General features: G+C 40.1%; 1 protein-coding gene and 1 long non-coding RNA gene across 5 annotated transcripts in view; both read right to left on the reverse strand.

Moving 5' to 3' along the window:
* Positions 1 to 26,619, reverse strand: part of LOC148392145 (uncharacterized) — a 247,396-nt gene that overhangs the window by 29,385 nt on the left and 191,392 nt on the right. For 2 of the 4 annotated variants that reach the window (XR_015860896.1, XR_015860897.1), the window contains exons 6-8: positions 16,241 to 16,365; positions 4,660 to 4,793; positions 2,097 to 2,236 (exon numbers count right to left, since the gene is read on the reverse strand). This is a non-coding gene — a long non-coding RNA (uncharacterized LOC148392145). Of the gene's footprint in view, positions 1 to 2,096; positions 2,237 to 4,659; positions 4,794 to 14,212; positions 16,366 to 26,619 lie in introns of those variants that run through there. The other 2 variants (XR_015860898.1, XR_015860895.1) reach the window with 2 other exon arrangements.
* Positions 7,860 to 13,481, reverse strand: irx2a (iroquois homeobox 2a). The gene is made up of 3 exons (XM_088387453.1): positions 11,946 to 13,481; positions 10,652 to 11,057; positions 7,860 to 10,018 (listed from the first exon to the last, which is right to left on the reverse strand). Exons 1-3 carry the CDS (start codon positions 12,183 to 12,185, stop codon positions 9,153 to 9,155), a joined length of 1,512 nt encoding a protein of 503 aa, XP_088243579.1. The 5' UTR covers positions 12,186 to 13,481; the 3' UTR covers positions 7,860 to 9,152.

Raw genomic sequence — 26,619 nt, forward strand, 5'->3', positions numbered from 1 at the left:
GGATTACTGTCTGATTTTCTCTTACTTGTTTGAAGGTTTTTTTTAAAATATATTTTCAATTAATAAACATATTATTCATCAAATCAAATGTACAGTGGAAAGATTAATTCATTATGAACTTTGACCTGTTTAACCCAATTAATGTGACCGTGTAATACATATTTAAAAAGAACACCACACTGTTGGGGGTGGCTGAAGATCAAAGCTGGATGCTGACGACATAAAGGAACATTAATTATATATGATGCAACATTAGCAAATGAGAGACACCAATATGATGAACTTAAACAAAGGCGTTCCTCTGCCTGTTAATCGGCACTGACGGTTAATGAAGTTTTAATTTACACCCAATCAGATCTTGTAAGGCATGCTCATTTGCCTCAGACTGTTTGGAGAGACAGGGGGGAAACAGGGCCTCCTAAGAGACTTCCACTGCACTCTAATCCATGTTCCTAAGTCTTGGCTCTTTTTTTATTGTCATTTCAATGTGCACTTGAAAGACAGTTCTTACCAAATTGTTCTTATGTTAGATTATCTTTCTTACAAGGTTAGTTGAAGACATTATGGTTGGATGGACACATCCTTGTCAATAAAATATATTTCACCATAAAATGAACAGATGGACACTTATTTGCACCAATAAGATGATGAACCAATTATTAATTGCAGTGATAATTCTTACATGAATCTCTCATTTGACTGTTAATCAGCTTGGACGCTCAGTTGAGTCAGCCAAGAAAAAAAATTAACAATGAAAATTAAATCTTATAAAACAAATACTTCAAACTGTATCTGTGTTCAATGAGCAGGATACATTGTGTGTATTCATTAATGAATAAAGTGGATTTCTAAAATAAATAGTGCATATTTATTAAGGAAAGAAATTTATTTGTATCTCTTGAATCTAAAATGTCACTATTATGCTATGTGTTAAACAAATTCAAGATTTTTTTTTGTCACATGCAAAATGCCACAATATGCAACTGAATAAGCGCTTCGGAGAATGGATGGATAAATGTATCTAAAATTGGCAAAATGTATAGTCTGAATAAAAACAAAAGTGACTCCAAGACATGTGATTTGTATTATGATTTCTAGATAATTGATTTGCTCTTTTGATCATGCTTGATATTAGTATCCTCTTAAATGGGATGATGGGGATCATATTAGTTACATCTCTCACAGGCAGAATGCCTTGACCGCATATTTTCTCATGAGTGGGAATTCAGTCCGGATGGTGTGAAATCTATGACTTGTCAAAGCAGCACCATCAGCTGTGCTCTTCATTCACATATTGTAGTATGTATAGTAGACTCAAACAGCAGGAGAAAAACAGATATAAGATCATAGTGAAGTTGAGTGCAGCAAGGTCAGATTCCTGTACAGATAACGTCACCCGCAAAATGTGTTTAGCAAGGAATTTTTGAGATGTGTGCGGGTGAAGAAGACAGCTTGTCAAATGGAATGAAAAACTACAGTTGGTGATTTAATAAGTGTTTTGGGAACATGAAACTTTTCCCAGACTGCATGCTACTGTTGTACTTCTCGTCTAGAAAACTGAGATTTGAATAAATTGTTTCAATACCTTTAATATATTATATCACATTGTATCGTATCATATCATATGTCATCATATCCATCCATTCATCCCTTTTCTGTACCGCTTGCCCCAAGGGGGTCGCGGGCGTGCTGGAGCCTATCTCAGCAGTCATCGGGCAGTAGGCGGGTGACACCCTGAACTGATTGCCAGCCACTCACAACTACGGGCAATTTGGCATACTCAATCAGCCTACCATGCATGTTTTTGGGATGTGGTAGGAAACCGGAGTGCCCGGAGAAAACCCACGCAGGCACGGGGAGAAAATGCAAACTCCACACAGGGAGGACCGGAGGTGGACTCAAACCCTTCCCCCTCTTAACTGTGAGGCGGACATGCTAACCAGTGCGTCACCATGCTGCCTGTATATCATATCATATCATATCATATCATATCATATCATATAATTATATCATATATCATACTCATATATCACATCATATCATATATCAGATTATATACCATATCATAGTCACTGATAGTGTAGGGGTACACACACCTGAGTTGTGGAATCGATTTCTGTCCAGTGACGGTGTGCATGTGGGTTTGACTGCTTGTTTGTCTCTATAGGTGTCCTGCAACTGGCAAGCGCCTATTGCCCGATGACGACTGGGATATGCTCCAGCACGCCCGTGACCCCTGTGGGAACAAGCGGTACAGATAATGGATGGATGGATAATAGATCGGTTTTGATCACATGATTATTCTTGGGGAAGAAAAAAAAGGAGGGTGACAATATTTCCTTGCAGAGGTACAACAAATGCATGCATATGCATAGAATTCCTAAGCTACACTGGAGCCATCTGGTTTCTGGAGAGTATTCTGCATAGGGCACACACTTTTTTGCAGGTGCATGCTTCACACCCAGTCATATACTGTAAACACTCAGCCTCATTTAAAAATAAGCACACATAAGCAACTATAACAGTAGCCTTGTTCCACTTATTTTGTATTTAGTTATTTTAGAGGTGGTAGTTACGTGCTGCAAATGCTGTTACTGTAACTACTTCTCTATTTTAACATGTTCATCATCGGCGTAATTGTATTACAATGCAAGCTCAACTCTCTGCAATAGGAAGGTGTAAGGCGCTTTGCTTGCTTATAGATGGCTCAACAGTCTCGACTTTAAAACCCTTGCTGAGCTGGTGTGTGCCTATGTTTAGTGTAGGCATGCTCAGTTGTAGGTGTGCATATACGTACGTCTGTGTTTTTCCCCTTCACGTCTACACATTGACATGCAAACAGTCACACCATGTAATGTGGTTGGATTTAGCTGTGGTAGAATAATGCTGAGGACATACCAGTCAGTGTTGAGGTTTGGGTTTCCTCAAAAAATGTGAGGAAACACACGCACAATATTCCCCACCCCACTCATAAAAAGTCTGCGTACACTTCCACACTGGGCCACACACGCAAGCACACACCCACACACCCAACCCACATACACACACACACGCACACACACACACACACACACACACATGCACACACACACACACACACACACACACGCACACACACACACACACACACACACACACACACACGCACACATACGCACGTCTGCCTGTCTGTCTCCACCTTGTCTTGAGCCAGTCTCCAGGAGGCAGCTGGCCTGAATATCTGAGTGCTTTTAATGAATTGAAACTCTTTTGGGTGCAAGTGTTGGCTGATTAAATGCAAAAGGACTAATATTCCATGGTGGGTTGGGAGTCAAAAGAAAGATTGTCCTCAGAGAGGGAGAGATTGAAGATGTCGAGAGAGAGGAGAGTGTGTTTGGCTCAAAGTGCACCATACCTCTTATCCCTAGCCCCCCTCCCTCTATCTCTTGGGGAATAACCCTATTTAGAGCTGGAAGAGTACAGTCAGAGCTTTCGTAGGAGGAACGGAAGGGAGGGAGGAACATTTGCTCGTGGGTGGTGAAAGTGGTGGTAGGGGAGGATTTTTGACTGGAAGATACAGTTTCATTTAGTTTGCAATGGAGACACAATAAGTAAGTCAGACCTCCAAGAAACACTATATTGCATTTGCACGTTTAGCAGCCATTGAATAATCCATTTGACAGTTTTTCCCCTCCAGTTATTTTAGTTATATCAATAAATGTTGCATGAGTTGTTTTTTTTCCAATCACCTTTGTATGTAATATATATATATATATATATATATATATATATATATATTTGCATTAAATGCAGTATGATGCAGTATGCAGTAGTTCATTATACCATTTTGAGAACATAGCTTATAGAGTGAGAGCTCTCAATTTAAGTGAAAAGTCATGGCACTAAAGAGTTGGCTCTGAGCAAAGCTTTATTTAATTAGCCTGACAGATACTATTTAACATTAATCACTTCCCCATGTGCCTCACATCTTACGTGAAGGAGGGGAAGGGGGGCAGGGTACATGGTGGGATGGGAAGCTGGGCTACACTGGTAGTTCTACGCAGACATGTTAAGCTCATTTATAAATCACTTGAGATAGATAGGAAGAGAAAATGACATTTCACTTGTCTGTTTCAGTCGGCTGTTGGACTCACTAATCTAAAAGCTGTCAATTTGCAATCCAGCTCGGAGGGCAAGCTGCATGTTAACCGCACTTGACACGTATCATAGTGAGCATAGTTATGTTCCTGTGTATTTGAGTGAAACACATGCAATCAGAAGTCTTCTGATATGCTACAATTTAAAAAAAAAGTGATCTCTGCATTGCACAGAAATAAAACAACCTACAGTTGTTGTTAATTTAATATTATTGATAACCGGCTTTGAGTCCTTGTACTATGCTCTTACTCCTCGCAACGCAACATACATGTGTGTGTCTTTTAAACTAATTTGCATTATATCCAGGGCAGGACGGTGATGCACTGGTTACTACATCCGCTTCAGAGTTCAGAGGTGCAGGGTTTGATTCTGGCTCCGGAGTGGGCATATTCTCCCCGTGCTTGTGTGGGTTTTGTCCACATACCTCTCACATTCCAAAAACATGCATGATAGGCCGATTGTCCACTACAAATTGTCCTTAGGTGTGATTGTGAGTGTGAATTGTGAGTTGTCTATGATTACCTTGTGATTGGCTGGCAATGAGATCACAGTGTCCCGCGCTTACTGCCCAAAGTCAACTGGGACAGGCTCCAGCATGCCCTTGTGAGGATAGAACGGTTCAGGAAATGGATGGACAGATGCATTATATCCTGCAACTATGCAAACAGAAACATCTTTATGAGCAATAAAACACCATAATAGTATTGACAAAGTATAAAAAGACACTTTACAGATGGACTGACGGGTGTGCAATAATAGACATTAACTCAATGACTTAATTTTATGTGTTTGGCACCACCTCACCTTTTACCACTACCTTTGGGAGAGTTTTCCTGTCCATCCAGTTTTCCTCTGATTTATGGCCCAAAGGTTCAGTGCACTACCCTGAAGTGTTTACTCACCACAGGCATTAAATATAACTGTCAATTAGTGGTGGAAGTCTGGTCTTCTAATGGGCTTGTTTGAGCGGTTTCAGTACTCGTGAATTTGTGTGTGCATTTGTGAATATGTGTTCGTGTGTGTGTGTGTGTGTGACATGCAAGTATGGAAGGCTACATGTTTATATACATATCTGAAAGCTTGTGTGTCAGAATGTGCACTTCTTACTCCCCTTGATCATCTTTTTGTGAATATTTGGGTTGACACTTTTATGAGAGGACAAGACCTCAAACTCATTTTTAAAGTCCCTCATCTACTTTGATGTGCACTATTAAACACATCTGTAACTGATTTTTTTGCCACTTGTTTTGCAGACTCTCACCCACCCCTGCATTAGTTCCACTTCTGCACATGAGTCCAATAAAAGGCGAAATATATAGGGATGGCATGGTGACCGAGTGGTTAGCGCATTCCACTGACAATAAAACAGTCCTCTCTGTCCATATATAAAGTATAGAAAACGAATGAATGGTTGTTTGACAGCATATAAAGGTTTCCCATGAGTTTTAACTGATCTGACTTGCTTTTTTGGTGAAGAATCATTTTTATTGATATAATAATATATGACTCTTGTTTTGAAAACACATTTTAATGTGTGTCATTTACTGCTGAGGTACAAATACATATAAGCAACGCTAGAGATATTTTTCCTATGTTGGTGATATGATGATTTATGTTTTATATCGTTTTCGTCTTTTGCCTTCAAAATACTTGTTTTGGAATGTAGGAGGAAACTTAACTACCCAGCGAAATCCCTCAAACACGGGGTGAACATACGAATTCCACATATGAAGGCTAGAGCCCGTATTCAAACCCACGATCTTTGAACTCTGAGACAGATGTGTCAACCAGTAGGCCACTATGTCCGTTTTCACGCTAGAAAATTGCTATATGTGATATATAGCAACATTCTACGCACCCAAAAATGTGTCATCAAATACAAATTCTGAGTTTTCGAGTGACTAAAATTGTTTGTGTCAATGAAAATGTGCCTGGACTTTGTTCCCCTTCAAATATTATTAGATGCTCTAATTCAATATGCCAACTTGAGCCACTGAAAATTATTATACAACGTTCAAGTGGAATATGTTGTTGCTGTAATAATACTTGTCGGCCGATTGGTACACAGGTGAGCGTCAGAGATTAATGTCTTAAGCATTTTAGAGGAGAAAGGGTTGATGGAAGATAAAAGGATACAAAGAGCTCATAAATTATCTGCATATATGAGCTGCTTATTTGATTAACGATAAGGGAAATGAGTCCACTTGTTCTACAGTCTACACTTGCATGAAGCCATGAGCACTCAGATAACATCTATTTAGCTCTCAATGACAACTAGTCATTAGTATGGATGAACATACTCTTTCCGGTAAACTATAGGATAGCATTATAACGTTTGATTTGCACGGGTAGGATTCAAAGAATATTTAGATGAATTGTTCCTTTTCTCTAAAACAAAGGTGAATCATTCTTACATTTTCAAGCCTTGGCAGGGCACTAAATCGTCTGTTTTGCCCTGGCCTTAAAGATCAATGTGAACTGACTCAAGGTCAAGCTGAGTTCTTCTGCAAATAGTTACTTGAAAAGGAAACAGAGGAGCCTCTGTGCAATTGTGACTAATTGTGACATAAATTCACAACAGACTTCACAGCTTGAGCTCTGTTATGTGCAATGAATGCCTTGCTCCCATTTTCACCTGCCACTGCTCCCAATCAAACACAGAGGCAGGGTAGGAGTCTCATTTCATGTGTTCAAAGGCGACCGGTGGCGAGACATTTTTTACAGTAACAATAACTATCTTTATTGGGAACAAATGTTGACATTTGGAGGTAGCAGCAGTAATTTGGAGAAAGAAAGGGAGTGGGAGAGTAAAAGGCAGACTCCCTATTTACTCTGTAAAGTACCTCTGGTGTTAAATGTTGAGTCCCCAATAAAGCCCACCTGACAATAAAGCATGCATTCAAATAAAGCATCACATTATGAAAAAATTTAGACTGAAATAAGAGAAGTAAAATATTGTCATTTTTTTCCCACCACCAAACCCTAATATTACAGTAATGAGAGGGATTAGTGTGATTTGGGCAAGACTCGACTATTCTCAAATTCAAAATACACGATTAGCCCTTAAACTGCAGCAATGAGCTTTGTAAATCAAAATGATAGACAGTTGATATTGACTTCAACACAGACACGTAAGAAATACCACTGCAAATAACTTATGTTTTTCGTCCCTAAAGTGCTTAATTAGCTGAGGCCGAGAACAGGCCATTTTAAACAGCCATGATGAGAAGCAGAGGAAAGCCTGTCCTATTAGGACCCATCACACAGCCCATTGGAGCTGGCAGATGTTGAGATAGAGTCTTATGGATCGCTCAGTGCCATGTAGTTATAATGAAGCAGGCAGGGTAGACCCACCCTGCATGAACTCGTCTAAAAAAGCTCTAGGGATGAGTCCCACTGGGAGAAACGTCTGATGTGTCCCACAGTGGCTTTATTAATCACATGTTCAAATAAATGTGCAAAAGGGCAAAAAGAGAATGGTGCTGATGGACAGACGAATAGATGGACAGAAACAGAAGGATGGATGGATGAACAGAGATAGATAGATAGATAGATAGATAGATAGATAGATAGATAGATAGATAGATAGATAGATAGATAGATAGATAGATAGATAGATAGATAGATAGATAGATAGATAGATAGATAGATAGATAGATAGATAGATAGATAGATAGATAGATAGATAATTGAGTGATAGAATCAAAGGACTCTTGAAAATATAGCAGTTGGGAAAACAGTTTAATATTTCCTATACTTTGAATTGCCACAAGCACAGTATTCCGCCAGCGCCCGTTTTCATTTCTATTTACATTAAAATGTATAAATTATCAGGAGTAGGCCTAATCCTCATAAGATTGTGTTGCTTGTCCCAAATAAAAACTGTTTATATATCTATATATATTTATAATGTATATATTTACAGAAAAAACAGACGACAGATGTCAGTTTTTGTTCACTGATTTTTGCAATACAACTTGCATAAATTATAGGCATAATTTCGCCATTATTTAAAAAAATAAATATCAAATGTAGGCTTTTCCACTTTGAAGTCCACACAGGTTCTCTTCTGGCTCGTTCTTTGCATTAATGTTTAAAAAAGGTTTGACAAAAAAGCCAAATTATGTTTTCACACAAATACAATGTACTGAAATAGCAAACCAAGAGAAACCTGAGAAATAACATAATCACATATGTTGGGAAAATTGAAAAACAGTGAGCACAGGTCAAATAATAATATAGCATACAATAAAGTGACTGCAAAGCATATCAAACATAACAACATATTAAATGTGTGCGCTGTTGAAAGTTCGGCTATATGGTGGCACTGGAGACCTTTAGTGTGAGCCAAAACGTGTACGCGCCACTAAAATGTGGTGTCCACTCTGCCTTTTAAACTCAAAGCAATTGTGACACCTACCTGCAGAAGTTGGAAATAAATATAAAAGACTGCGGGACAGTCACTTCCCTCAAAAATTACAGGACATGGTCAGTCCAGAGTAAAATTCCCAAATCATACCATGCTTATGAAGTCGGTGGAAATAGATAATTTGCATGTAGGCAAGTGTTGGATCATCCTCGACGGCAAGCAGTAAGAGAAATGCACCGTCCCCAAGTTTGATCGGACTCACTTGTTGCACGTGAGCACATATTGACGTGGGTCTATTTGTCGTTAGTTTGAGTCATTAACTAGGTGCACGCTGCACGCACATTTCAACCCGAACAAATAAAAACATCAAAATATAAAGTACATTTTTTCCTGCAAAATGTATTTTAATTTGCTTAGAATACGTCGTTCAGTTTTACTCCCAAATAAAACAAGCGTGTTTTTATGCGTTTGTCGCGCTCAATGGAAAAGAAAAATTATAATGAGAAAGTAATGATCTTCTCAGTGACAACACGGGTTTAAAAAAAAAAAAAGTGGTGTTTCATTTAGAAACAAGTGAGCTATGTCTTCTTCCAGCTTTTGTGTGTTTAAAATACAATCTAAAGATGCCTCACTTGCTCACGATCAATTACGTGCCCTTCTTTGCCTCCAGATTTGCCAGTCTGTAATGCGGTTTTTGATGTTGCTCTACACCACCAACAGTCTGGTTTGAGTTTATTTTAAGTAGGGGCGAGTCGGGTCTGAGTTGTTTCGGCTGCGCGCCGGCCTCCGGAGAGCCCTGGTGGGAGCCGAGACCCTCGCTGGCTGCGGCGGCTGCAGCGGCTGCGGCGGCGGCTGCTGCAGCCAGACTTACCCCGGAAGAGTTGGAGTAGCGCAGGATGCTTTGGCCCTGCAGTGGGCTAAAGTTGCCGTAGTTTGTGTAATTGCTATAAAAGGGCGAAGTGTAATAAATAGGTCTTCCGATGAGGGAGGGGGTCGCGTAGAGAGAGGGTGAAGTGGCAGACGGGGAGGCTGTGGAGGGAGTCGGGGGAGTCAGAAGTCCCCCGCTGATAGAAGAGGAGGAGGGGCAGTTTTGTTGCCCCTGTTGCTGCTTTGGGTCTGATGTAGCAATCTCTGCGAGTGACCACAATTTGGGTTTGGGGTTCTGAGAAGCCCCCGTGGAGGATCTACTTTCAATGCAGGATTTATTGGCATTAATGGTGTTGCACATGCCGAGGCTCCGACCAAAATCCTCGCGTTGGAGATGTTGGAGGCGATGAAGGTGATGGTGCTGATGAGTGAAAACCGGCGCTTCGACTCCCATCAGAGGCGAGGTTGTGACCGATTTGGGGGAGAGCTGAAAGCGAGAGGCGTGGTTCTGCTCCTCCACGTCATCTTCACATTTGTCCCGTGCCTGATCAGAGCCCAAATCTCCCACCCGACACACCACCTTTTCCACGTCTGACTCGGTAGAACACGAGTGGTCTGTCAGAGTGTCCACTTGCAAACTAATACCTGTGAACAAAGTGATCGGAAATAGGAATGAAAACGTGAAACATCGATTGTCGTATGTGAAATCAATAAAGATGATCGCAGGCAATGTAATCAATGTAATCATTAAATGCAACGTGGCTTATAATTGTTCATTTTTACCGTGCTTTTTGTATTTTTTTCAATGTTCTTAATGGTCAAGTTTTTCTTGCAGCATTTTTGAGTCAGCTATTTCAATGATTTTACCGAATTAACGGAGGTATTTATTTGTATTTTCACATGCATATATTAACATAAATTGACGTCGATGAGTTATCAGTCTTACTCCATTTCCTTTTAATCAACTGTCAGGTTAATTTGTTAGCTTTAAATAACGCATATTATTATCGTCATCATTTATGATAAATACTATTTAATGCCACGTTCTGAATAGTCCAATATCGATCTTTTTCAATATGTGTAACGTACATAAATCCTGAATTTCTCGACGGATGAAAGGTTCCTCAAATGATGGCGTCAATTAATTGGCCAGCGAATCAGATTTTCGTGTTCAAAATATTTTGAGAAATAATTCAGTCATTTTATTCTTATTTTTAAAAGTGGCAATGATTAGTGTTGTTGTCGGAGTCCAATAGATGCACGTGTTGTCCAGCCCACCTTCATCCTCGGCCGAAGCCTCGCTGTTATCCAAGTTCTTTTCGGATCGCTCCACATCCTTCCTCTCGCCGTCGCCATCCTCCTCATCCTCATCCTCGCTCTTATTCCTGGGCGCCCATGTCATCTTGTTCTCCTTCTTCAGTCTCCTCCTGGCGTTGGCGAACCAAGTGGAGACCTGAGTCAGCGTCATCTTGGTGATGATGGCCAACATGATCTTCTCCCCTTTGGTAGGGTAAGGATTCTTTCGGTGCTCCTGCAGCCAGGCCTTCAGGGTGGCCGTGGCGTCCCGAGTGGCGTTCTTGCGGTAAGCCGGGTCGTTGAGCTGATAGGGGTACCCCGGACTCCCGTAGGGGTGATAACTTAACGCCCCCGCCATGCCTGTCGTGTGTGCCTCATATGGAGAACTCTGGGGAGGGAGGGACGCTTAAATTAAACATTTTATTTTTCTAAGACACAACTGCGTGACGACTATCCATTGTCTTATTTAATGCAAAACATGACGCAAAGCTGAAAACTCACATTGTTTTACCAGCTCATTACCAATTACCGGGAAAATCAAATATGTTAATTAGCTCGGTTATTAAACTTTAAATGCTATACAAAAAAATCAATGACTTATAAATGAATAAATACATAAATACATAAATAAATAGGTATTAACATTGTGTCTATTTGTAATGTTTCATCATGCTTGATAGTTACTTAAACATTACAGGAAAATTGGATAATCATTTTACTTACATTTCATAAATCAATTTTCACATTTATTTCAAGCGACGCTAACAAGTATAAATATATTTATAATTGTATCTATTAACCGCTGCTAAAGCGCTTCGAGGGGGCAAGCCTTATTTCACTCTCCTGTAAAATATCAACATTTCTCGTCCCAGTGTGGTTTTAACGACTTCTAATAGCTGCCGAGCCAGAAAGTGCGTTTGGTTGCTTTGTATTAATTTCCTCCGACCCATAAATTCACTGCTGGGAGAGGAAAGCTTAAATGAATACCCTCGCTGGGTATTCAGTTTTACATAATTAGCTGCGCATTGACTGTTAAGCCAGTGCAACTCGCAACCATGCTTTAAATTCCCATTTAAAATTAATATGCCGCTGATTTGAATGTTAGGACACTACCACGCAGTATCCTGAACCTAACTGATAAGTTTCCTTATAATTAGAGAAGGGAGTGTTAATTAAAAAAATAATAATAAAATAAAACCTGCCCCGATGCGCACTTTTGGATCATCTGCATCCGCGTGCCTCTCTTGAATAATCACAATATCAAGATATATTTTACCATGTACGATGGGAATCCCGTGGCAGGGTCCGTGGAGTATGACAGCGGACTGGAGAAGCCCGAGCTGGCCGAGGCGGAAAAAGCCGCCGATCCAGGGTACGGGCTAAATGCTGAGCCGGAAGACGACCTCGCCAGATCTTCATTCCGTGGAGCGGCCAGAGCCGAGGCCCCATAAGCCGGACACGAATACAGAGCCAGCGAGCCCGGGGGCTGGTAGAGGTAACCCTGAGGATAAGACATGGGTGCGCGTGGGGGTAGAGAGCCGATCCAAACGAGTTAGGAGGGGAAAAGGCGCACAAGGGGAAGGGGGAATGCGCACAGGGCGGGCAACAATCGACTCAATAACCGGCGGTGCAAACAGTCACATCAGACAGTGAAATAATTGAACCCCCCCCAAAAAAGTCTTCCCTCCAAAGCCCCCTTTGTGGCAAAACACCGTAAGGTTTGTCAAAGAGCCCAATAGAGGCTGGGTGGCGCGCGTCTTGATCCCCTAGCGTCCGGTGTTTTTAGTACGCAGCGCTATGTGAGGAGTTGGAAGGGAAGGAGCCGATGGAGTTGGACGCACACACATGCGCGCGCGCACACATATACACACACGCGGCATTGGGGGGAACTGGAGCTGTCACTCCGGCTCATCTGAATATCCAACCCGCCCCTTTTGCCTCGAAAACAGTCTCGGAACAAAAAAAAAAGTGCCCACTGCAAGAAATGCAGGGCTGCAACCAGCACGTGGTCTGTGCTCTTTCTCGGAATTTACTTTCTGTCTTAAACAAAACCAGACATACCTCAATTCGTTAATGCAAAACAGGTGATCCACAGAAACGGAGGCACTCAAACATGTTTTGATTTTTTAAAATTATTATCATCATACCCAATTTTTAGAATAACAAATATTAATATAGACGAACTGTTTTCGCCACAGGCCTTTTAAACAACCTTTTAAACAAAATTTAAACGAGTTGTCTTGCTCTATTATTTACTCAGTTCGATAGTCTGCAAGATTCAAACTAATCCACATTTATCTTAATTGCCACTGAGAACTACAAGTGAGAGAGAGCGCGCGCGCGAGCGAGTAAAAGGCGGTGTTAATGGCAGATAAGCTATAAAATGAAAACTTGCAGCTGGTCCACGTACACGCCACGTCCAGTGCGCGCGCGTCTCTTGAGTATTGTGCAATAGGGAGGCGTCCCTGCGTTCATGGCCCCTCCATTTGTTCCATATTTTCAGTCTCATGTCATGTCAGTGTCACCATAATCACCAATGATGCATTTATTAGTAGAGGCGTTTTAGAATTGTTTGATAAATTCGTTTCATAATCCAATCGTATGTGCAAAAAGTCACAAAAGTTTTTGCGCACTAGATCTTTTGTGTGCGAGTGCGTGCGCGTTCGTGCCTGCATTCGTGTATGTGCGCTTTGAACTTGTACACGCGCAAAGTAAATATTTCCTCGTCGTTTATTATTGTGATTAAAGGCATTATGACCTCTGTGGGAGATGTAACCTGAGGCAGCCTCGGACAGCACTCAAGGTGGCAACTAACTAATGAAGAGAGTGGCCAAGCAGTCTTCCTCATCAGTATTCATCCATCAGGTCCTTGTCCCCCCCCCCCCCCCCCACCAGTGCATTGTGGTCTAGCAGACTTGTAAACAGCAAACAGCCGTTATTTAAATATATACAGTGCAGTTTGCCTGCTGGCAACAATGACAAGTAACTCTCGAACACAAAGCTTCTGCTACACTGACCGAAAAGTACACTATAAGAGAAGTCATTAAATATTACTCACACAAAGACCTGTTTCATCATATTATGCACAAAGGACAAAATTAAGGGTGTAGCCTAATTTCTGTCTACATTAATGCACTAAAGCAGTACTAATTGTTGCACTCAAAGGTAGATGGGGCTACCACACCCCTAAATTGATGACTGTGATGATGATGATTTCCACAAGAAAATGTTACAAAAAAACTACAATGACATGTTGATTTTATCAATGTTGACTCAGTTCATTCACTCATACCACTCCGCGATTAACTATGTTGCCCTATTTCTATAAATGTACCCGATGTTTTCTTTTTTTTACCAATAAAACAGCTTGTGACACAGTATCTTGACAAACATATAATACACTCACATCATATAATATACTGCACAACAATGAAATGCAAATTCTATAACAAATATGACACTTTTTATGGAGATATATTTTTTATGCTTTCTCTGTATTTATAATAGAATACGCCTTGATATACTCAAATGTCCCTCAGTGGGAATATTTCAGTAAGGTGCTGTAACACAATAAGACAGATAGACAATCCCCCCAAAAAGCAGCATAATATTTTTTGTTAGTTATGGATAATTTACATTTTGAATTGAATTCCAAATTAATCGGGATATGGATGTAAAGGAGTACTGTTGTGTCCGCACCAGGGGGCACTGTCTCCTCTATTCATAGACTACAGGCCAAACATGGAGCGTGGACAGGAGTTTGCACGTGAGTGCTTTGAGACGTGTGCGTGTGAGTGTGTGTGTGTGTGTGTGTGTGTGTGTGTGTGTATGTGCGTGTGCGTTATGTGTGTGCGAGTGAGTAACCATTAGTAGGCTATATTGTCAGTTTGGAAGTGCACCTGTCCGCCTGTTGTGTAGCACATGCGCGTGTGTGTGTCCGTGTGTGCGTGTGCATGTTTGTGTGACAGTATAGGAGTACATTCCAGGTCTCAGTTTCAGTCTGACTGCAGCTCCTCAGATATTTTGGTCCCTGCCTGATGGAGATATACGAGATGCGAGAGAAGAGATGGAGAGATGGACAGATAGACAGACAGACGGTGGGGGAGACCGACAGATCAACAAAGACAGTGCAGAATTTAGAGACAGTAAAGGCAGGAAGAAGGAAAGCTCAAGTAAATCGGTGTCGACAGTGAGATAGCCACAATGGGATACAAAATTAGGTAAACTACCTGTGTGACTTTGTATCTTATATTGACTGTAAAACTAAACCTACTCTGCTGGAGCATTTATAATTTTACGCATAAAACAACAATGATCATTTATTATATCTGTTTTTATTTTATTGTCATTTAGATGATTCTGAAATTCAAATGTTTGTCGAATTTAGAGGCCAGTCATGCACAATCATTGTATTGCAAACAATAGGCAATAAAAAGCCATGCACATTAAAATTAAAGCCAAGTTATTTTTTTCAATAAAGATTAGAAGCTCACCCTTCAAAAATGTTGTGTCTTTTTTCTTGTCTTTTGCTTAGCTGTGATTACCTCTGTGTACGTAGCAGACACATATGGGGGGAAAAAAGTTTATTCCTAAATACCCATATTGATTTATTTTTCTTTTAGCTCCCAGCTGACTATAAAGTGGAATAATTTCAAAATAAGAGTTGGCTTATTACAAATGACTGATCAACTACATTAAAGCCCAATTCCCTACTTATTTACAATGTTTAATGTATTGTTTTCAATATTGATTTGTCTTTTTAATTTTATAAACCTCAGATTAATTTAGTTATTAGATTATAATACTTTGACAACATCGGAAAAAGTGAGGTTATAGTTTGTTAAAGACTTATACAGCTATATAGTTTTATTGTGCTGCTTTTAAATCAGTACCAGAATATAACAACATGATTAAGGCCCAAGCTTGTCATGTTGTTCACATTAATGATTCTCATCATGGCAGTGCTGCTGATTGGAGCAGTGCAGTACATTCAGTTTGTCCCGATACCCAGAAAAAGTCTATGAATTGTTTCAATCACATAAAAATTCGCCTTGATGATTTTTAGGAAATCAAGAAAGCTAAAAAAATAAATATGTCTTGCTTTATGAGTGTTCACAATACCAAAATTGAACACAAAATACACTGCATGTAGGTTTTGTGATTAAGTGTATGTGTGGGCATACAGATGAAGGAGCAACACGCCATTGTGATCCCAACATTGTGGAACCTTTGCCGTGTCATCCTAACACTCCAGAAAATTCTTGCAATCAATAGAAAAAAAATCTCAAACCTTGCAAAAGATATCCGTCTTTACAGAAAAGTCCCATCTAATGCATTGTGATACATTTGCAATTGATCCCTCCCCCCTGTGGGTTTTGTGGGGGATGGGTCAATAAGGGAGGAAGACTGAAGACAGACCGCTATTTCTCTTCCCGCCTGGCATCTGCCCACTGCTGCCAACCCTCTTTCTAATCAGCAGCCGTCCATGCGCTTGGCAGCAGAAGGGGTTTCAAATCAGGCCCTCGCCCCGAGTTAAAAAACCCTAAGCTGTATCACTTTGTAAACGGGTACCTTAAGGGCGATTGAAACATGGGGCGCCTCTGATGTGCTGAAGTGCAGAACATCGGTTGCCACGTTACCTCGAAGATGTTATGCCGCTCGCTCTGTTGTTGCTGTTGTTCTTGTTTATCCTGGCTCTGAAAAAAAAATCAAAAAGCAGTGCTGTCTTAGGGTTTGATTTGTTTAACATGCTCCTCACTAACATGGATGTTGAGGAAACAGTTCTCAGTGAACAAAGTGCAACTGTGAACCGATGTGCTTGAAGTGTAATCCAAAAACAGACAAACAGCAACTCCACTTGTAGCTAAAGCACATGTTGTTTTTACTATAGTGACTCATTTTGTTGGCCAAGTATAAACATGTCAGTGCCAGGGGCCGTCTTTATGTGAAGCACGTTTGTGTGCATTGACCACAAAGTGGCAGCATGGCGCATTTGTGGTTAACACATCTGCCCCACAGTCAGGTTATTAGTGCTTAAATCTCTGTTGGAGTTTGTATGTTCTCCCTTTGCTTGGACGGTCCTTTTTCCTCAAGCTTCTCAAACTTCCAGCATCATTCCTAAGACATGCTGAATTGAAGGCTCTAAATCTTCCATTGGTGGGAGTGTGATTTAGTTGTTTGTAAATAAGGGCAAAAATGTGTGCCAATCATGATGAAAAACGCAAACCTTATTGTTGCTATATAGTTTGAAATTATACCCACCCACATCCGTTTTTATCGGCGGGCCCAAGCGTGCCATTTTGCCCTGCTTGAGGCCCTTTTCCGTTCGCCTTATTGAAAGTGACCATCATATTAACCATAAATTCAGCAAATTATATTTGTAAAATGGAGTTGCAATGACGTAGTACCATAAAAATAACAGTACAGTATTAATCCCATGAGTTCTGGTTTTGAGTGGTAACGTCTCTAAGCAGTAAATGAGCAAGGCATCTTCACAAATCCTTTGACTTTACCATTTTCAATACGGCTGCAAAGTTGATTAATAAATAAAAGAATAATACAAACATAAATTATTTCTAAAATAATACTTGCCAGAAGGGAGTCGAAAGGGAAGACTAGTGACTTAGTAGTATATCAAACAAATTACAACATATGCAGTAAGACATTTCTGACAGGCACACTGATTGATAACCAAACAAAATACTGAAACTCAAAAGAGGTAAATAAAGGGTGGTGCAAAGGGGAGAAAAAAAGAGGGCAGGGGGGGGGTTGAATTCGAAATTGACTAAACCTCTCTGTTGGCTCTTCAGCCAAGGGTCGGTCTTCTAGGGTTGCCTAGAAAGAGTCTGCTGACAGCCAGTGTCACTGGGCTTTGTAGTCATTGTGCTGGACCTGATAGGGTTACTAGCGGCTAATCCAGGTTGACCTTGGTTAGGTGCCCTGAATGAGGATGGCTTTGTACAGTGGGGACAAGCTCACGTCATGCTGACATATAATGTCTGTGTGGGGACTTGCCACCGCAGCTCTTTTGTTGTGTTATCCAGTTGCAAGTCTCAGCCAACACACACACGTGCGCATGCACACACGCACGCACACACACACACACAACACACACAATTTTTTTCCTCAAGCTTCGGATTGAAGGTGTCACATAAATTGTTACACACAAGAGATAGGATGCATCTCAAAGTTCAAGAGGTCAGCTCTTGTGGTTGCTGTTCCAATGACTTCAAAACAAATCCTACCATGATGAAATTTCATGTTGTTGCCAGGTCATGGTCAGAGATGAGAATGTGTGTGCAGTTGATTTAATAGTAACACTAAGGCACAATAACAGCATGCCTTAATGAGAGGATTTTGGAAGACAAGGAGTGCTTTTGATTTTTTCTCACAATGACAGCATGAGTCTCTTGAAGAACTAAATGGGATAATGATGGAAATGGATGCTTGTTGTGAATGAGCAGAACCAAATACATCCAAATAGATGCATCTGTTAAAAATGCGGAAAGAAGTTTTGAAACACATTTTTGCCGTTCATCATACAACCCATTTGACATCCCAAAATACACACACATGAACGCACACCTTCAGGCAACAACCAGTGTGAAGGTAGTGTAGAGACGGCATCCCTCCCTTTCTTCTTGCCAGGGAGGGCTGTAAACGGGAATGGGATTCCCATCCCCTGGAGCCTGTTACTAATCCACAACAGGCCCACTGCTGGATTACTGGGGACATCAGCTGACATGCCAGCTAGTGCACACACAAGCACATGGACACGGGCGGAACCACATTTGCCCACACCCACACACCTTACATTATATGCACACACGTGCCAACCATAAGCATGTGCATCAATGGACATCCATAAACGCATAAATTCACACACAGGCACACATGCATGCACACAGATGTCCACACAAAAAATGTTTGCGAGTTAACACACATGAATAAGGCCCCGAATCTATATTGTGGCTTCAATACATTGGCAGCTCAATGTTGAGATTTCTATAATTTCTGCACTTAGAAGTTGGCAGAAGTTGGCAGTAAGGGCTAAAATGGTCCTCAATTTTCTCTGCAGGCCTGGATACTAACAGTTCTAAACATTTCAAAAACAAACAACATTTTTTTCCACGACTCTCATCTTTATAGTAATAGGTTTGGCAATCATAATTCGGCACCATAGTGACTGGTAGAGTCTTTGTGTGTCTGTTTTTTTTTTATACAACAGAATGATACAACCAATTTGCAAGCTAAAAAGTGGCTGTATTTGTGGTAAACACTGTTCCACTCTGGAGGCTAAACATTTGTGTCAGCAAAGAATAATTACACCTTTCAATGTTATATCTAGCATGTTAATCTTGGTCCACAAACCACCACTTTATTCTCTTGTTTGTTTAATAGCTCACTGGCATTTTTATTGTTTCAAAGGGCTCGATAGCAAACCTGTAAATTCCCTGTTCAACATTTGCCCTTGTGGCGTTGCGGTTCACTGATGCTGAATGTTGAAAGCAAGCAAACAGCCATTGATCTGCAATCAAAGATCTGGGACTGGAGGTGATTTACATGTAGAGAATGGGACTATTAGGAACAGGACTCGGAGGCATATGTGACATTAAATTCATTTAACACTGGTTTGCTGATCCAAGTGACTCATCTAGAGCTATTGGTCTCAAAAAGTTAATAATATATGTTGCAGCAATGGAAGATTGTCTGTGGTAATTGGAAATTGATGAGAATGTGTATAGGGCCCAACAAAGTCAGACAAGACCAGAGGAGAAAAGAGTCTGTGCCCTGATAAGAGGAAGAAGAATCAGATGAGACAAGAATGAAAATCAAGCACAGCTACTTATTGGCAGTTGATCAAGTTTGCAACTGTCCCAGGAGCCCTGAGTGCTTAGGAAATGTGTTGCAGCTTCTGTTAAAATTTGATGATTAAATGGGCAAATACTTCCTAGATTTGTTGACTGAGAGTGGGGCCTGTTTACTTTATTTATTCATAGCGTGGATATGAATAATTTACCGGTCAGCAGGTTTTGTCGGAGAAAATCATTGTTGTGTGTGGCAGGCTAAAGGGTTGTGATTTTTTTTCTTTTTACATTTGGCACTTTCCAACCATATTGACAGCAGCCAGACTCCATTTCTCTCCATCTGTTTAAAAATCCATCAGCCTCTTTGGATGCTGATATAAATGGTCATATTTGTAAAAGTTCGGTTCATTCGTTTTGTGATATGAAAATTGTATTTTAGTAACACAGTTCTGTCCGTCAAATGGGCTTAGGAACGAGTTGCAACGACACTGGCTATAATATATTATCATGGTTATTATTGTTATTTTCGGAGTATATATGTGAAAATATACGCATATGGTACATTGTTTATTATTAAAATTATTATACAAACTTTTATGATCAATATTTACAACATTAGTTGTATATTATTAGTACAGCTCTCATCAAAGTTACCTGGAAGAGGCTATATCTTTCCGTGACCAGAATAAGCAGTATTGAAAATTGAATAAAAGACAGTACATTATTTTTCATTAAAACAAAATACAAATAAATAAATATGAGACTTAAGTCATGTTCAAGTAATAAGAGTCATTGGCGATACTACCATGGCTATAACTGTCTCAACAGTCCTTAAATTGCTTATTTTCATCATCAATTAGTGTATCTTGTGTATAAACAAAACTGTGATACAACTCAACTGCCAAAACATAAACCACCTAGCATGTTATCACCTCTCTCCTTTAGTGGATGCGATCATCAGTAAACTACCAAACACCACTTTGACGGAGTTCAATCTAACCAGACCTTTTCCCATCAAGGCCCGATTATGTGACTTGCCCCAAGTTACAAGCAATGAAAGAAATGTCTTTTTTTATTACAGCTCCCAGTCAAGAACAATGGAAGGTTTGCCTCTGAGCCATTTATTCAGCTCTGATGTACGATTAGCACAGGGCAAATCAATACCATGTTAGATGATCTTAACAGAAAGGTATCTGGACTTCCCCTCCGTTCCACTGCAGAGCACTGATATTTGTCTGTCAGCAGTGACATGCTATCTCTGGCAGGGAGACCGGGGCCAAAACACAGGTATTGATCCTGTCAACATTAATGGCCCTAATGGTATGGAGGATGAAGCAAACTGCCTGCTACTGGAAATGTAATGCAGTGGATGGAATAGCCTCCTGCACCAGTGGATGGGACATGATGTTTATCTGGTTTTATTGTGAGTGAACATTGCACAAAGTGAATACGTTAACAAGGATAAACGTAAATGGTTGTGACTTGCAGAGAACCTTTTATCTATATTGGCAAACACATAAAATTGAAGTGTTTCATGCTGCTCCAAGCATGTAACACCATCAACAGTTATAATTAATGCTTCTCCTTTTATCCTCTTTCCTCCAAAAGTCTAGTCTTGCTCTAAAGAATATCACATTTTTTCCCCCCTTTCACTTCATATGTATTTAGAAACAATGATACCACCCCACAGGGACTTTAAGTGGTCATTCGTGTTATTCTAACTATTATTTATTATTTTAAGAAACTACAAGATAGACTTTAAGCTTCAACGCACAACAAGCCAGCACAAAGCCATCAAATACCTTGTCAGTCACAGACAGCTGGAAAAAGCACACAAATATACACATGTGCCAGCACATCATTGCAGTGCTTCAGGATAGAAACAGAGAGTGACAGTGATAGAATTTACTGCGATGCTATCAGCAAAGCAGTCATCACAGCTTTGGCAGATTGCAAGGCCATCAGGAACCATCTCGCCGACTCTGATCAGTGTTTGCATCCTGACATCAGCTTGCGATGTTAACTGCAGGCCCTGAAAGGGGGCTATGAACCACGAGCAGCGATATCTGGCCACCAGGAATAGAAATCCATTTTCCTGCCTTGAGGAGGATGGAGGTGAATGACTATCAGTGGCCTCCTGGTCTGGTTGGGGTCTTAGTCTTGTCCCTCTCTCTCCCTCTACTTCACCATGTGGGGCCCACTGGCTTGTTTTCCACCCCCGTCTTGTTCTGAAGGTTAAAGGATTTGGTGCTGTGTTTTTAGACCGGATTGCTATCCCGGCAAGGATTTATACTTTGACCGTTCACGCAAGCAGTGTAACAACACGTGGACATCCAAACACAAACACGCACAATTCAACCCGAAAGCTGAGCAAGATTTTATGGGGATTAGCAGGCAATACCAAATGATGATGTCCAAAGCAGGAGGTGGTTGTAAGTTTTTTCTCACCTGAATTTAGAGTTATGTATAACTGATGCTGGCTTTGCGTATCTTCCAATATGGATAGAAAGCCAAGTGATGGTCTGAACTTTTAGCTGCTCTGCACTCTCAAGCAGATGTCATGGGTTCGATACCCAAATTATAAATAAAAAACGGTGACGCGTGTCCGACAATGATCTACTTGTGTTAAAAAATCTGCCAGCCAATCACATTTCCACGCATAGAACATTTTCTTCATAAAATTTCACATTTGAGTTGGCTCTTTTCAGTTGTGCTGAGGAACGGGTTGAGATGCACGTACAGTTGAGCAAATTTGTGATGAATTATTAATCATGGCTTCATCAAAGCTTTGTGTTCTTAACAGTGAATTTACACCAAACTGACATTAATGCGGTCATGTCATCCGACCTTGTTAACAAATAGGAGCAAGTCCATGGACCTTTTCCTTTCCATAACTGACATTCAGGTGCTGACTAGCCTGAAAGCATCAACGGGTGTGTGTTTGGATGTGCACGGTGGAATGTAGCAACTGCTTTTAAAAAATGCATGAAGAACACAACACAGTGAAGGAGGAAGAGAGCAAACTGTTCACAGAAAGTCAGTTTCGAAAACACAGTTAAAAAAAGAGAGGCCAAAGAGAGCAGATCTCAAAGAAAGACGTTTGCACTTGGCCAACATGGGAATTCTTTCTCCGACTCCTAGGTTCCCAAAAAGAAATAAACCTGAAATACCCATTCACAGACTTGAGTTCAATAGATGGCAGAGGGCCTGAAGAGTTTCAGAGAGCACAACCATAAATACAATTGTTTAAGAATGTTTAAGGTGAGGGTAGAATGAGAAACTGTCTATCGGGATCCCCAGTACATGACTCAGGTCCATCACTAGAGTGATGACGTACCTTGAATTGTTCTTAAATTTGAGCACGCCATAGTCTATCACTAACCTTTGGTACTACAGTCAATATTTGTTCAAACAACAGCGATAAATACTAAACAATCAAATGAAAAAAAAAAACAACTATGGTGGTAATTGAGATGGCTTTGATTTGTATTTGTACGTTGCTCCACAAACGAATTCATTTAAACTGCGTTCAATGAACAAGAAATGTTAAAATAAATAAATAAACAAATAAATCACATAATATTATTTCATGTTATTGTAATGGCTGTCAGTTGCATGTGGACTTTTGCCATTTGTGGGCCAGCATGGCCTCTTTCCTCCCACAAATAGGAGTTTGCTGTACTTCAGGTTACATTTTTTTCATGGAATGCTTTGCACTGATTGTCATAATATGATGCTGATTTATGTACAATGAATGAAGAAGCAAATAACTTTTCACTTGCTGCATCTTGTCTTTTGTAAACATAAATGAAGACAGGAGCTCGCTGCATATTTGAATAATTGCAGCAATTAATATTCCACTCCGGAGATAACATGTCGCATTTCTTCAAAACCAGCAGACACAGACATTTCCACTGGGGAACATTTTTCACCTATTTTATAACACATTTCCTTGGTAAACAGTTACATGAATCCTCATACGTCATCACCCCTGAAGCTGGACTCTTTTCTACTGATTTACCATGATCGCAATCTACACAGATTCAATTAATCCTCAAAGCATGACGAGAACAGAGAGCAATGACATGACTATATATTCACAGCCATCCTTATTTGCAATAAAGCACCTTTTTCCATCAAACAAAAAGAAAAGACAGCCATCTAGTGAAAGACATTGATTTAGAAATGTTTTTGTTCCATTTCAACGCTCCACTTAATCATGCCTGTACTTTTTAACCCAACTAAATATAGAATATGTTTGTCAGTGTAGCTGTTATGTATATTGATTAATACACAAAAGTCACGCAGGGCATATTGCAAGAGTTTAAATATGTTGATGACATTGGCTAGTGATGATGCCTGTCAGGCCAGTTCCAAAGAAAATATACGTAAGGATATGATTTTATGATTGACTGCAAATAGGAAAAGTGAAGGAAGGGTGGCGGTGGGGAGGCAGATAAATAGTGGTGAATTAGAAAGAAACTAGGAAAATTTCTTCTTCCAGATATACAATTCAGATGGATGGTAACAGATGGAAAATCATGCAAAAATAAACAATCACACCGTTCCTTGTTTTTGTGACCGTAATATGAAATGCAAATGGTCTCTGTGCTTCAGAGCAGACAGTCTCAAAGATATCCATCCCTTGAAGTTTACTGCACATCACCATGAGCACGTTTTGTGAAAATGAGTTTTGCACATCTCTTCACATGTTTGTGTTAAACACGTCCAATTCCTTGCGCTATGAAATAAAGAGAAGTCAACTTGAAACAATCATCAGTTACTTTTTGGGTTTGAGGGAAAAAAATCCATCACTATTTGCACATGTCCATCATTAACCAAAGCCAGGTGTGCAGGAGAAACAAAAAACAATGTGTCCTCATAATAACTATTACTTGAACATACGTGTTTTCTGTTGTTTGAGTCTAATTGCAATATGTCTCCCAAGTCACTTTCCTGCAGTACAATGTCGTTGTTGTTTTTACCCTGAAAGGAATTAATTCACATGGCACAGCTCTTGTAATGTCACAGATGAGGACAACCCTGACCTGAAAGTGAACTCATCAGTCGAAATGAAGTTGTTCACTCAGCTGTAGAAGACAAACCATACTTGCCGCAGATTAATCAACCCCATCAGGTCGCGGTCTCCTCCCGGGTAGCCCTCTCTCATTTTGACCCCAGGAGATGTTGGCTTCCCAAAGAAGGGTGTAAGAGTGAAGAGCAAGGCCATGATGTATGGATGATCTATTAAAGTGCACGTCTTGCTGAATGTGAGCTTTTGGATTGGATTTTCATCAAAGTGTGAGGGCACTTCTTTCTAGTTTGGTTTTATAATTTTTTTTCTCCCACCGTTTAAAGTGTAAAAACATCGTAGGATGTTTGAATGTGTTATGCGGATGTCCTTGACCATACGCAATGCCACAATTAGAAAGGAAGAGTAGACTTTACTTTTGCTGATAAAGCTTGTTATGGATAAAGCTTCGTCACTGAATTGGAAGCCACGAAATCAAGTCAAATAATCATGCTTAAGATGGGTTTATCGACATGATTAACCACACAAATCAAATTTAGGCACAACAATACGTGTAAATGTAATTCTGCTTTCAATTCATAAACGAAACAATTTGGAATTTCCATCAGTTGTTCATTTTTGTTTTCCACTTAGGAACAAAGCGACTTTAGTTGTGAAATCTACAAAACCCAACAGAGCTCGAAAAACAGATGTCTTTTGCTTAACATGTGTCTTATCTCCATCGAGTTCTTTTGTACTGTGTAAACTAAACCCCAGTCCTTTAACTTGTGTCCAAGCTCGTTGGCAGAATGTTAAGCTAAGCCAATATTGGTATCATAGGCTGTGATGGGGCTTCAGAGACAAGACGCTAAACATACACATTGTGTTGCTGTCAAACGAAGTTGATTTGTGTTTAGAAGTCTTTAGAATTTCCTGGGTATTGAAACTGGAAGCTTTTGTGTAAAACTTTGATAGGCGGAAGAGAATGGAATATGATCCCATTATTTTCTGGCTTTGCACAAGCCTGACCATATGATTTCCCCCCCGCCTTCTAAATACAGCGTGAGGAAGGAAGCGTGAGTGAAAGAAAAGAAACAAGCGAGAGAGCCTGCTTGATGCATTCCATTTGCACGCATTACAGTTTGCACTACTAATGTTTTGGAAAACAAAAATAGGGAAAGTAGACAACTGCAAATGGCTGTACATGACTGGATTTTGTTTGAAAAGGATATGTGTGCCGCTGAGAGAAGGTTTCTCGCTCTATAGCCAACTGTAAATTTTTAATCTCAGAGCATAAAACTTCAAACACAATAGCTGCTTCTCAGGTTGACTTATTCTTCCTGGCTTGACAATTGTCATCAAAAATGGATTAGAAATGCATGTCAAACTCATTTGCATAAATTGTCATAAAAAATAGGAATAAAATGAACCTGTCTATAATTGAAAAGGTTACATTTGTTTCATTTATTTTCCATTGACCTCTTAGCACCACCTTGCAGTATTATACACTGCAATTCTGAGCCACCATAAACTCAAACCACAATAATTCAAAGTATTGCTACATCCCACATCGCTTGTTGTATTTCAATAATGGCAGAGCGATGTGACAGGGAACACTTCACATCTCCATCCAGCAACCATCTCTTGCTGTGTTTTGTCATACACATCATTGTTGCGGGATTATCTCCAGCTCACTGGGCAATGCATGTTGTAGCACAATCTCACATGTATAATTCATTGGGAAAATAACTTGTCAAGACTTAAAACAACGCAATACATTTTGTACTGGGCAACACTTTGCTTTTTACTCTCCAAATAATTTATTGTTTCCTCTACTCCCTCAGGCCTTGACTTGACCTCAAGCAGCTTCTAATTGGCGACGCTACCACATCACGCTCTGTGTTTACGCAGCCCTCTGGTGTTTTGTGTTACAATTAAATCAAAGTGGAGCAACCTGCTCTTTGTTGAGTATGCATTACTAAATAAAATGTGTGCCCTTGCTTTTATGAAACACCTTCCAGTATATTGTTGACTGCAAGCACAAAAGTCAGATTTATTAATGAGAATCAGCGTCTCAAATTGATTACTGTGTTATCATTTACATATTTGTGAATATTTCTGACAATTATTTA

Source organism: Syngnathus floridae, chromosome 10, assembly GCF_059516105.1.
Source record: "Syngnathus floridae isolate MCC-2025c chromosome 10, RoL_Sflo_1.0, whole genome shotgun sequence".
NCBI classification, from domain to species: Eukaryota; Metazoa; Chordata; class Actinopteri; order Syngnathiformes; family Syngnathidae; genus Syngnathus; species Syngnathus floridae.

Bases quoted from the DNA above. Each gene is read 5' to 3' on its own strand.
- irx2a (XM_088387453.1), bottom strand. From the start codon at position 12,185: ATGTCTTATCCTCAGGGTTACCTCTACCAGCCCCCGGGCTCGCTGGCT. The intron at 11,058-11,945 runs GTAAAATATATC...CTCCCTCCCCAG, and splicing joins CGGGATTCCCATCGTACATG to AGTTCTCCATATGAGGCACA. The intron at 10,019-10,651 runs GTGGGCTGGACA...CTTTGTTCACAG, and splicing joins GGCTTCGGCCGAGGATGAAG to GTATTAGTTTGCAAGTGGAC.